At 48.4% G+C, this 12,976-nt stretch overlaps 1 protein-coding gene across 1 annotated transcript in view; it reads right to left on the bottom strand.

Annotated features, from left to right (window-relative positions):
- Positions 1-12,976, bottom strand: part of OSBP2 (oxysterol binding protein 2) — a 196,836-nt gene that overhangs the window by 175,911 nt on the left and 7,949 nt on the right. The window contains exons 3-5 of the mRNA XM_058531789.1: positions 3,139-3,192; positions 2,411-2,542; positions 1,130-2,066 (exon numbers count right to left, since the gene is read on the bottom strand). Of these exons, the coding sequence (XP_058387772.1) occupies positions 1,130-2,066; positions 2,411-2,542; positions 3,139-3,181 (1,112 nt within the window). The 5' untranslated portion in view covers positions 3,182-3,192. The remainder of the gene's footprint in view (positions 1-1,129; positions 2,067-2,410; positions 2,543-3,138; positions 3,193-12,976) is intronic.

The following is a 12,976-nucleotide window of genomic DNA, read 5'->3' as shown; positions in this document are numbered from 1 at the left end:
CTAGAAGGTGTATTCCAAAAAGGCTAGGAAGGACTATATATCCTATGGTGGGTGACCCGAAGGGATACAGCCTGGCCGAGTGAAGTGAGCAAGATGACCTGAGTTTCAGCAAACAGCAAGGCAGGGCCCTACTGTTTGCAATGACAGTGGAGAAGTGCTTCTCAGACTGTGGTCCAGAGCAGTGTCACCTGGGAACTTGTTAGAAATGCCAATCTCAGGTCCCTTTAGACTCACTGCAGCAGAAATCTCAGAAGGGGGACCAGAACTCTGTTTCAACAAGCCCTACAGGGAATTCTGATGCTCACTCAGGTTTGAGAACCAACGGTATATAGAGTGATCTGAGATCTGAGAATTTAAACCAACCATCCCCAGGAAACATACCAAGGCAATAGCCAGTAAGGAAGGAGAGAAAGCCTTCAGCATATTTTCCCCTTTCAATCTATTTCAGTGGGCAGACAGTGTTAGCTATCTCACCTCTGGACTTCAATTTTGAATCCCATGCTGCTTCTGGGATAAGAAAGGCCACAGAGGGATGCTTCCTGGTTCTCCACAGAATGCCAAGATAGGCTCCTGAAGGGCAGAAGCTGAGTCTGATACATCTGTGAGTGTGCTGTGCCCAGCTCAAGGCCTGGCAACCAGCAGGCATCAGGAAAGGTGGGCAACAGAGAGACTAACTGAGAAGGGAACAGGCAGCCCTTCTCATGAGTGGGTCCCAAGGAATGAACAAGGTTACTGTCCTGCTCAATCCCTAACACAATGATCTTAGCTCCTGAACCAGAAAGCTCCTGAAATAAGGACTTAGGGGGCTCCACGGCTAGCCGCTGCAGGTCCCACAACTACCAACACTAGAGGGGCTCTGAGGCCCCAGATTACTCCCTCACTCCACCACCCAGCTCACTCTCTAAACCCAAGTTTGCCAGAGGTCACATCCACAGGGGACTCTCCTGCCAGAAGTCAGGGCCCCTAACCCTTGGAGGTTGGCCAGAGGCATTATTTCTCCTATTAGAGGGCATGTCCCCAACATCCCTAGGCTAGTGGCAGTGTCCTCCAACCCCAGATGCCCTCTGTCATCATCACTGCAGCATCACCACCCTCCAAACTCAGATGTCCCACCCTGACACTTCCATACCTGTAGTAAGACAGCAGGCCATTGCTGAGCACGAACCAGCGGCGCTGGTAGCCCTTCAGGTAGTTGGTCCACTTGAGGAGCCAGCCCTTGAAGCTGTCCAGAGGTAGTAAGACCATGGCAGCAGTGGAGGTAGTGCCACTTCCTGACATTGGAACAAGAGACGTCTTCGTTTGTCCAGGTCGCAGAAGAGGCAGGGGCTTGGACGCTGGCAGCGATCCTGGCTCGGGTTTGGTTAAGAGCACGCTCACGCTCCCCACTACTGGCCCCAGCGCTGGTAGCTGCTCGGATGAGGCTTTGGTGAAGGGCCCAGCCCCTACACTTGAGCCCAACTCTTGCCGGAGCGCTGACCTCGTCCCCAACGCCTGCAGCAGTTCCGATCCCTGTCTGGACCCTGGCCTTGGCTCAGACGTCTTCTCAGACTCAGGCTCCGATCTTGGCACCGGTTCAGAAGCTGGCTCCGACGCCTCTTCTGACGCGGGCTGCCGCACACGCTCGGGCACTGGCTGGGGTTGAGGCTTGGGCTCCGACCCGGAGCCGGGCGTGGAAGCGCTCATGCTCGGCGCCGCCGTGTGGCAGGACAGGCAGGGGACAACCGTGAACAGCGACGAGAGCCCGCGGGAGCGGCCACCGAAGCCGCCGCCTCGGCACAGAGCGGCCGCTTTCCCCATAGAGCCCGCCGACCCGAGCGCGGCCGAGTCGAGGGGAGGGGGGAAGCCGGAGGCGGAGGTCGGGGGCGGGGCCGGGGGCGCCGTCACGAGCGCGCGGGGCGAGGCGGGGGCGCGCGCAGGTCTCTCCCCGGCCCCGTGCGCCCCGCGCCGCCTGCGCCCGCTGGCTGTTGTCCGCCAGGCGCGCAGCGGGCAGGACTTGGACGCCTGTCCCTCTCGCGTCGCCAGCTCCCGGCTCAGAGTCTGGCCCTTGGATGGAGCCCTGGAAACACCTGTGGGGTGAGAGCTTGGCAGACGGGCGACGCGGAAGGGACGGCGCGCTTCAGGCTACCATCCCTGCCTGCGCCCCAACCCGTGCCAGGCGCTGGAGAAACAATGATGAATGCGGAGCCCGCTGGCTCACAGCGCAGCTCTGCGGGCGGGATCCTGCGCTGGCGCTCCCCCATCCCGGGTGGGTTCGCTCCCTGAAACCCAGGAAGGCGGGGGTGGGGGACTGGGGGAAGCAGGTGCTGTGCTCAGAAATCACGAAATGCTCCCGAAGCACAGGGCCCCGGCCCGGCCAGATGACACTAACAACTGGCGAGGAGGCCTACCGTCCCCCCATGGCAGCCATTACCTGTCTGTGGGTCCTTACCGCGGCAACCCGGCTCAGTGGCCCGAAGCCACCGCTGCCTCCACCTCCTGGGCCAGCTGGCCTCTGGTTCATGCCAGGGCACTTCGCTGCACGTGGCGACATAGTTCAGGCTCTCTAAACGAATATAGAAAGAGTTTTTGTAAACTGAGCTATAGTACAAGGAACACATCTAAAAGCGGAGTTCCTAACTTGGACCTCCAGGATATCCCTGCGTAATCTTGGCTGGCGGTCTGTGAAGCTTCTGCGGAGTTTTACTGTCTATGCATTTTTCTAGGGAGAAGGTCCATAGTTCTCATGGGATTCCCAAATGAGTCTCTGATCCTAGAAAGGTTAAACATCACCGATTTTAAATAATCTATCCTAAAGGGAAAGGTGGATGGTTACCACAAACAATCGGAAATACAAGTTGAAAGGTTGGATGCTAGGCTTCCACCCAGACACTTAACAGCTCTAGACCTCTATGCAGGCTCCCCTCTGCTCATCCTAACGTGTCTTACCTCCCCTTACCCATTGTTCATTCCTCATCTTTGCTTGTGACAAGACTGCCTGTGCAGGGACCAGCCTCCTAAATGAAGTGATGGCAAGAGCTGAGTAGACTGAAAGGTCCTAGAAACGGAGGTGCAGACACTCCCCTAAGTAGAAGTCCCTGCCATTTGCTGGTGACTCTGGGAACCCTTCCTGGGGCACCTGCCTCTGAATGGTGGTCTTACCTGCGGTTTTGCTGTGAACTCTGGAGTACAGAGACCTGCCCATCTTGGTCTAGCCTACAAATACAAAGGTGGTCTTCAAAGTTCAGTGGGCTGAGTCACCCCAAGGAAAAATGATTGCCTGTTTTTGCCATGGGCAGAGGAGAACTGGGCAACTGGAGAATGGAGTGGGGTGCTTGCTTTTCACTTATACCCTTTTGAACCTTTTGAATGTTTTAACTGTGTCTGTTTCACCTATTCAAAAAATAATAATTGTTTAAAATCACTCTAGGGAAACTTACTAGAAATTTAGTTTTCCATCCCCATCTCCCTGGGACTCTGAGTCAGTAGGTCTGAGGTGGCATCCAGCAGCATGCATTTTAATAAGCTCCCCAGGTGTTTCTGATGTGGACGGATCATGGACCACATTTTGATGGACAGTGATGTGGAGGGAAAATCTTGGGCTTTAGGAGTCAGATCCACTAACGAAATCCTAGTCCAGCCACTCCGAAGCTGTGGGACTTTCAGCCACCTCACTGAGCTTCCTCTTGCTCATCTGTAAAATGAGGATAATAATCCCTACCTCACAGGTTGAGAGTAATAAAGTCATGTATGTAAAGTACATTTGATAGTAGGTGCTCAGTAAGTATTCTCTGGTTATTTACCTAGAGAGTGCTCTGTGCAATGTCTGGCGAAATGAATTAAACAGAGGCCACAGCAGAAAGAGATGAGACCAAGGTTGACAAGCTTGGAAAACAGCCACAACAATGGGAAAAGCTCAGGGCCTGCTATGTATGTGCCAGACATGTTTGCGACCCCAAGGAGGGAGCCCATCTGGTAAACAAATGCTTAATGCTGTGTGTTGACTGCTGCAATAAACTGATGATAGGGCCTAAGTCACTTGCCAGAGTGGGTGAAGGTGTCACAGGAAGGGCAAGGTTTGCACTGAGTCAGAGGGACTGGGAGTAGAAGGGCATTCAAGGCAAAGGAACCAGCATACACAAAGTCCCAACTCAGGAGAGAATACCTTGTTTGGGAAATGACAGAGCTCAGTATCTAGCTCTGGGAACTGGGTGGACACCACACTATCAGAAATATCCTTTATCCCACAGAAAGTGGGCCACTTTCACTTTTAAAGTGCCAGATTCTACCAGTTGGAGAATGGCTGACTTCAAGTCCGGTGCAGGAATATGCCAGATGAGCCTGCCTGAGACATTCTGTCATGCCAGAAAGTAAAGAGGCTATTCAAGACCACTGTGTGTCAAAAGGATTCAGAAGTCAACTTAAAGGGGCTCCCACTGGCCAAAGATGGGACAATTTGAGCATCAGAAGGAATAATGATTAAAATGGGTCAAAACACCAAATATATAAGATCCATAAGTTAAACTCACAAGTTCCTCAAGTTACAAAAAGAAAAAACAAAACAAAAAAAACCTCAGTGGTCACCTTTGGAGGTTACTCTAGCACCAATTCATTATTTTGAAAACTGATAATAAAGGGAAAGAATTAAGTCTGTATCCTATATCTCATAGTAACCAAAGAGTTTATGAGGGGAAACTCTTTATAGAAGAATTTGCTAATAAATACAGAAGGAATGACAAAATTAGAAGAAAACATTATCTTTTGGTAACCCTAATGAAATAATGGATCTAGGCACTGATCTGCAATAGCTTCTAAGTGATGAGGTTGATGGGGAACTTCATAATGGACGGATCAGGCTGAAATCAGCTGAATCTACAAAAGTGAAATGACAGGACATTATGTGCCTCTGGATATGACCCAGTAGGAAACATATAGCACCCCCATGAAGTATTTTTACTTCTCCCCTCCCCCTCCCTCCAAAAAAAAAACCCTAAACCTGAATCTAATCAAGCTTCTAGCTTGACCAGCATAAAAGACACGCAGGCGACAAAGGAACATAATAAATGACTAAAGGAGTCAATCGGCAAAATCCATCAAATAGGAAAATCTATATTCAAATGACCTGTTTTATTCAATAAATACATGGCCTGGGAAAAAAGATGGGAATAGAAAAATGTTACCAGATTTAAAAAGACATGTCAACCAGATGCAATATGTGAACCATGTTTGCATCCTGATTCAAACAAACCAACTGTAAAAAATACATTTCAGGGATAATTGGGCAATATTGAACACAGATTGGGTTTTAGGAAATATTAAGAAGTTATTGTTAATTGTGTTACGTGTTGTAATGGTATTGCGATTGTGTTTTTTTAAGGCTTTATCTGTAGAGATACGTTCTGACATATTTATGGGTGAAATTACACGATATATTAGATTTGCTTTAAAATAATCCAACTTTTTTTAAAGGGGGGGATGAGAGTAGATCAAAGAATGGGCAGGTGTTCATAGTGTTGGAGCTGGGTGATGGGTTCATGTGCATACATTATATTATTTTCTCTACTTTTGTGTATGTTTGAAAATTACCATAAAATGCTTTTGTTTTACAAATATTGGGCCTTTTACATACCTCACCACCTATCTTTTTTTTAACTATTTGTTATTTCATTGAGGTCATATTGGTTTATAACATTGTGTAAATTTCAGGTGTACATCATTATATTTTGGCTTCTGTATAGACTGCATCATGTTCACCACCAAAAGTCTAGTTTCCATCCGTTACCATACATATGTGCCCCTTTACCCTTTTTGCCCTCCCCCTACCCCCTTCCCCTCTGGTAACCACCAATCTGTTCTCCTTATCTGTTTGTTTATCTTCAACATATGAGTGAAATCATACGGTATTTGTCTTATCTGTAAAACAACCCTGTAAGGTCCATTTATGATCCCCGTGTTTACACAAGAGGGAACTGAGGCTCACAGAGCTAAAAAGGCCTGCCCAGAGTCACAATGCTGGCAAATGGGGAGCCAAGATTCAAACAGAATGTTCTTTAGCCCCAAAGCCTGTCCACTTGTGCAGTAAGAGAATAGAGTCACCAGATCCCTGCCCCTAGATGCCTGCCCCCCACCTCCAAAAGAAGCCCTGCCAGGCTGTCCCTGAGGACCTTAGGAGCAGGAAAAGCTAAAGTGTGACAAGCAGTGAAGGCCCTTGTGGGCTGGAAGACTCTGGGACAGCTGATCCAACCTCACACTGCAGAGGTGGCCAAAGCATCACTTCCACCTGAGGTCAGCCCTGTGCGATGGCAGAGAACACTGTCCCTATATGCCTGAGCCCAAAGTCACATTGCTAACTGTGTGAGAACCCAGGCCTTCCAGCTTCCATCAGTTTTCACTCAAAATCCAGACACATTCTCTTACAAGCTTGTGGCCACAGATAACAAATGTAGATGCTGGTTTGTGTCTCATTTTACCCAGGAAAGGAGATGTACGAGCTAAAGGGGAGGTACGGCAGCATGTAGCTAAGAGCACAAGTTTGGAAGGAAGGCCTCAGTTCAAATCCCAGGTTAGCTGCTTTCTGGCCATACGCCCCTTAGCAAGTATCTTGTAAAATGAGTTGGTGTAGGTTTCCTCTGCTATTATGCAATTAGGTCTGTCTTACCTCTGGTCCCTTTGCTAAGTGAGAATATCTGGCTGGAAGCTCTGTGTGGGGCAGAATCATAAACAGCAGAGTCAGGAGGGCTGTATTCTGTGGTGCCAACATCCACACTGCAAGCCCTACTGCCCTCAGATATTTAATTCAATTTCCTCAGAGAGGAGCCATACTGTTTTCTGCTTGGAAGAAATGTTAACCTGCACTTCACAAACCTGAGTTTGCAAAGAGGTAGGGCAGTGGGTTGCAGCAGTTATCGCCCCATCCCCACCCCAGGCTGTGTGTGACTCTATGTTTATTACATACTGAGTAGATACAAAAGTAGACACATATTATAAAATATATGTAATGCACATGAATAACCATACAAGACATCCATGGGCTCACTAACCAGTTTAAGGAATAAAATCCTCCATTTTAGTTCCCTGTTCTCCTTCCGACCCTCTTCTGTAACCTGTGGACTTTAAGCCCAAAGCCTCCCTGGGTTCTTTTAAGCCAACTGCTCCCACCTCCTCTTTAGTTGGTCAAGAGAATGATTTCAGCTGCTGCTTCCCCCTGTTTCATTCATCAAGCGCTCTCATCTTTTTTCCATATTCCAAGCACTTGTTGAAATTTCCAATCATCCATGATCTATCTTTATTAAAACTAAAACTCTGGGGCCGGCCCAGTGGCCTAGTGGTTACGTTTGGTGTGCTCCACTTCAGCAGCCTGGGTTTGGTTCCCAGGTGTGGACCTACGGCACTCATCAGCAGCCATGCTGTGGTGGTGAGCCACATACAAAATAGAGGAAGACTGGCACAGATGTTAGCTCAGGGTGAATCTTCCGCAGCAAAAAAAAAAAATTGAAACTCCCCCAACATGGCCTTCCCAAGCCCTCTTAACTGTTCTCTTTTTCTCCACAGCATTTGTCACCTTCCAAATGATTTATTTGGTTTACTTCTGTCTCCTCTTATTAGAATGTAAGCTCCAGGAGGAATTTTTGTCAGATTTCTTTGACTGCTCTGTCATCAGGGCCTACAAGGAGACTTGGCATGTGATATGAATTCAATGAATATTTGTTGAATAAAGTCTTCTTTCTAGTTTTCTTTGCTATTGAGTGTTTAGTACTTTTTGAATTTTCTATACTTTTATTTCAGTGGGGTATCAAGAAGGATGGGAGGGAAACATGGGTGCTAGTCAAACATCCTGAACTAGAAGTCTCAAAGTCAGTGGTTCTTAATGTGGGGATCGTGGACCCCATGAAGATTATGAGGAAACCTACAGAACATACAAATGGGGGGGGGGCAGCCCCGTGGCTTAGCGGTTAAGTGCGCACGTTCCACTACTGGTGGCCCGGGCTCGGATCCGGGCGCGCACCGACGCACCGCTTGTCTGGCCACGCTGAGGCGGCATCCCACATACAGCAACTAGAAGGATGTGCAACTATGACATACAACTACCTACTGGGGCTTTGGGGAGAAAAAGGGAGAAAACAAAAAAAAGGAGAAGGATTGGCAATAGACGTTAGCTCAGGGCCAGTCTTCCTCAGCAAAAAAAGAGGAGGATTGGCATGGATGTTAGCTCAGGGCTGATCTTCCTCACAAAAAAAAAAAAAAGAATACACAAATGGGCACTTACACCTAAAATTTTACATACAATTTATGAAGCCCATAAACTTCATCTTAAGAACCTGTGCTATTAGAACATTTCTGGAAAGATGTATAGAAACTATTAACGGAGTGGCCCCAGAGAGGAGGAAGAGGGAAATTCTCCTTTCATTATATACCCTGTATACTTCAATTTTGTATATAGTACATGTATTACAATTTCAAAGTTTTACAAACTAGTTAAATATTTTAAAGGAACCTATGTTCTAACACCTTGGGGCAATCACAAACTCACACGTTTTCAGGGGCCAAGGAAGTAAATGCACTTGGCTTCAGGACAATAAGCAGTGGTGGGTGGGAGCTGTGGCTAACCAGAGCTTGTATATACCACCCAAAGCGCTTAAATGCAACCACATGAAAAACACGGTGTTAATCAAAGTCAACACCCTTGCTGCCGGCCCCAGGAGGACTATGAGTTAGCAACCTCTGCTTTGCCCTCTGCTTAGCATGATAGAAATCATAGGTTTTGTTTGAAAACCTTTCTGGGGAGTCAATGATTCCTCAGTGATGGAGTATGCAGAATCTCTGAAGCAACAGAAGGAAAAAGAAAATAGAAAACACTTTGGAAGTGACCTGAGAGCTCCAGAGAATACAGTTGGTGGTACAGGATGCCAATTTCACAAAGAAAGGGGTAGCCAAGCCTCCGTTTTGCCAACTTGTCCAGCCCCTGCCTGGCGGGAGCTCCTGGTCTGAATGGAGAACTAAGGCAGGTTAGTGAATGATGAGGGCACAAGGTATGAGAGACGGATGGATTGAGTCCAGTCTAGGAAGGAAGAGCTCACATCAGGGCTCTGTGAAGAAGGTGAACCAGGAGCCAGGCCCCAAAGGGTATGAGCTGAATTTCCTCAGGTGGAGGTGAGGGAGGGCTGTATTCCTAGCAGGGTGAACAGTAGATCAAAGGTTCAGAAGTAGAAAACCAAGAAGTTTCTTTGAAGAAGAGAGAGAATTCACGAAACTTGGCTCCCAGGAAGAAGAATGGGAAATAAAGTTGGAAAGCTAGGTTCCACAGGATCAGGCCCTCCCAGTCCTCTAATTTGCCCTTTGAACAAAGCTAAGGAACAATTTTTCCCCATGACCATTTCATCCCTGTAGAGCTTGTGCACTCAGCCCCCCTAGAATTATCTGAAGAAGGCTTGGTTCAGGCCCCAGTGACCGACCATTGTTCCATGACCAGGTCTCCAACAGGCACTCACTGACTTAGGGAGGCTACAAGGTCCCTAATAGGCTATAGATGTATCTCAGTCCAACTTCCTCCTCCTAGGGGATTAACTGAAATATGAGGAAAGAGAGAAGTCCACCAAGGCTCAGAGATGGGATCTATGTTGCCCAAGGTCTAGAGCAAATAAGGAGTCACAGAAGCTGAACCCCCATCTCTAGATCCTTATTCCAGGGCTCACTCCTCTGCACCAGGCTGCCTCTTGAGGTTTACATGTCAACTCCAAGTACAGCACAACAGTCATAATCGCCACCACAACCCCCTTCACATGTACCTCATGAGTGCCAGGCCTCATGTGAGGTTCTTGACGAGCATTAGCTCACTGAGTTCTCAGAACAAGCCCCTGAAGCAGATACTACAATTATTCCTGGTTTTCAGATGGGAAGCTGAAGCTCTGAGAGGGTGATATGACTTCTCCTGACAGGCAGAGCTGAGATTCCAACTGAGCCACCTGACTGCAGGGCCCACGCACATCAGATGAACGAAACCTCACTGCAGCAGCGAGGGATGAGGACTCACACAGCCCTCAAGGCTTGTGGGCAGCATTTCCAGTGGCCAAAAGGCAGAAGGGGAAAATGCAGTACAAACAGATTCTCCCTGTAGAGCCCAAAAAAGGCACCAGCCACCATCAGGCAGGGTTTTCATCTGATTCATTTCTTTTCCCTAGGGATTGCTCAAACATAAGCTCCATGAGGACAGGGGATTTGATCAGGTTCGTTCACAGATGATTTCCAGCACCCACATCAGTGCCTGGGCCACAAGGGGAGCTCATTAAACACACGCTGAAATGGAAAGTGAGTGTCGGTGAGCGACAGGGAGAACTGAGAAAGACCAGCACACAAAGCTTCTGGCTTGGGGTAGTTCCAGCAGCTGAGAGACCCAACTCAATCCAGGGGGGATGTGCACTTGAATGACAGTGACTTGGTGACAGAACCTTTGAAAATGCTCCCTGATGAGCAGATTGGCTAAAGGAATCCCATCAGGAATCAATTTGTCAAGTGATAAATACATTAGTAAAGAAAACTCACGCTGAATTATCATTTTGTATAAGCTTGGATTTTTCTGGCTTTGCTCAGAACAGGAGTTGCTCTCATCTGCTTAGCAGGTATTTTTGGAGCATTATGTGTGTAAAGCCCTGTGCCACATCTCAGGATCTGAGAACTGGTAGGAAGTGCAGAGATCAGCCACTAGTTGTACGTGGGAGAGCTGAAGCCCAAAGAAAGGTTACTGGGGGAGGCAGGGGGTCACAGTCCAAGGCCTGCTCCCTCAGCCCTCATAGCCTGGCAGAGTTCCAAAGTCAGCAGCTGGACCGGGCTCTGAATTATAATACCCAGAGTAACACTTCAACAAGGAGCTGGGCTGGGATGTGTCCATACCTCTTGTTTGTGCTAGGGGTCCCCAGGAATTAAATGACTTGGCCTCCCTCCCAGACCCTGACATACAGGTATGTGCCTTCCAGCAGATCCTAGCTGAGGGCACAAGTCTCTGCTGACCTCTTGTGGTCACTGTGGGATCTGTCCTGGCCCAGCAGCCAGGGCTTGGGCTCTATCTCTGGGACATTCTGATCTGGTGTTGTCACTTCTCAAAGTGCTTTCCCACCACTTACCTCCTGGAGTCCTCCCTACAACCCCAGGAGGTGAGGAGAGTCAGGATTCCCATTCCCACTTTACAAATAACTGGCAGCGCCCTGGCATCCAGTCCTAAATCCACTACTAATTCCTTATCTGACCTTGGCAATTCCCCACTCCCAGCCTCAGTTACCTGCCGGTAAAATAGGAGAAACGACCTGTACAAGGCAGCTCTAAGGTTTTTCCAGCTCCCCAAACTCTCAGAGTGGAGAGGTAAATTGCCCAAGGTCAGAGTGAATCAGGGCAGAGGCACTTCCAGTTGGGAAGTTATCCCACTTCCCCACACTGATCAGAAAAAGTGAGAAGTGTCACAGCAAACAAGAAAACCAGTTCCTCCACCTTTGTGTTCTGATTGTGTGCTGAAGGGCCGCATGGACAGAGGGATAGGTGAGTGGACGGATGGCTGGATGGCTGGATGGACAGACAGATGGGAGGACACATAAGAACTTTGGGATCACTCCTAGCTGCAACAGTAGCAGCTACCTGACCGCCCCCTGCTCCCTGACAAGCTGCCCCTGTTAATTCCAGCTGTCTCACCCCTTGGCAGGCTGCTCCACATCCACCTCCTGGGGTTCTGAAGCCACTGTCCTCCACCCCCGACAGCCTTGAGCTGGGACTTGCCATAAGGAGAACGAGTCCTCATGCAAGACTCCCCCTCGTCGTGTCACTGACCACCATGGTCAACAACAGTAGCCTAGGAAGAAAGTCAGGGGCCAGGGCCATGAATTGGAGGCCTACAACATGGACATCCTTCACAGAGCAGTTCCTGTGGCCCACAGCGGCTGAAACTGAGGTTGATGCTGGCAATGACGCTGAGGATCACCAGGGCAGCTGGATGGCATGGGAAGAGCATGCCCTATGTGTCTCACACCCTGGGTCAAACCTAGTAACTCTGAGTAGGTTCCTTAGCCTCTCTGTGTCTTGGTTTTCTCACCTGTAAGATGGTGTGATACCCGACAAGTGTTGTTGTGAGGACTGAACAAGGTAAGATATAAGAATAAGGTAAGATATAAAATGGCTTTGCACGTAATAGGTGCTCGGTAAACAGAAGTTCCCTCCTTTTGTTCCAGGTTGTGGAGAAATTCTGGAGAGGGAAAGAACAAGGTCCACTATGCACTCAGCAAGTTTTCTAAATTGGGAAGTTTTTTGAAGTACTCTAAAGTAGTGACATGCATTTGGTGCTAGGGGAGGAAGGAATGAAATGTATTTTCAGCAAGAACTAAAGGTATCCTCAAACACACTTGATCCCTTTAAGAGAGTATTATTCACCCGTCCCCTGCCATCGGCACAGTTCTTCAGACACAAAGGATATTCCACAAACATTTCCTGAGGGCAAAACTGAGAGCATCTTTTCACAGCTAATGGGCAGTGGTGAGGACACCTGTGTCTCATTCTTCCACTTCCTGGGTGAGCATCTCCCTCGTCCACATCTCCCTAACCCAGCTTAACTCTACCTAATAGCCTATCCATTCCAGAATGGGTGGCAAGTTCTTCTTAGCCACCTGGTAGAAGGGAAACTAGCATTTTGGAGACCTAACCAAAATGCTAGTCCAGCTCTCTGTTAAATAGCTGACTTCAGGTAGCCGATGTTACAGCTGTGGCTCCCGCAACACCATCTGTGAAATCATCCTCCAGAGGGCTCCAGGTCCTGCGTCCTCCACTCCCAACCAGAGTGATAAGATAGGGAACTTATGTTGTGGTTAGGATATGGTCTTTGGAGTGAGATAGGCTTGAGGTGGGCTTTGTTACTTACTAGCTGCCCAACCTCAGGCAGGATTCTTACTCTCTGAGCCTCAATTTCTCATCTATAAAACAGGGTTAAGAAAATTACCTACATTGTTGTTGGGAGGATTCAATGAAT

The sequence above is a fragment of the Diceros bicornis genome, chromosome 35 (genome assembly GCF_020826845.1).
Source record: "Diceros bicornis minor isolate mBicDic1 chromosome 35, mDicBic1.mat.cur, whole genome shotgun sequence".
Taxonomy (NCBI): Eukaryota; Metazoa; Chordata; class Mammalia; order Perissodactyla; family Rhinocerotidae; genus Diceros; species Diceros bicornis.
Note: the sequence above shows the minus strand (reverse complement) of the source record. Positions and strands in the feature narration are given on the sequence as shown.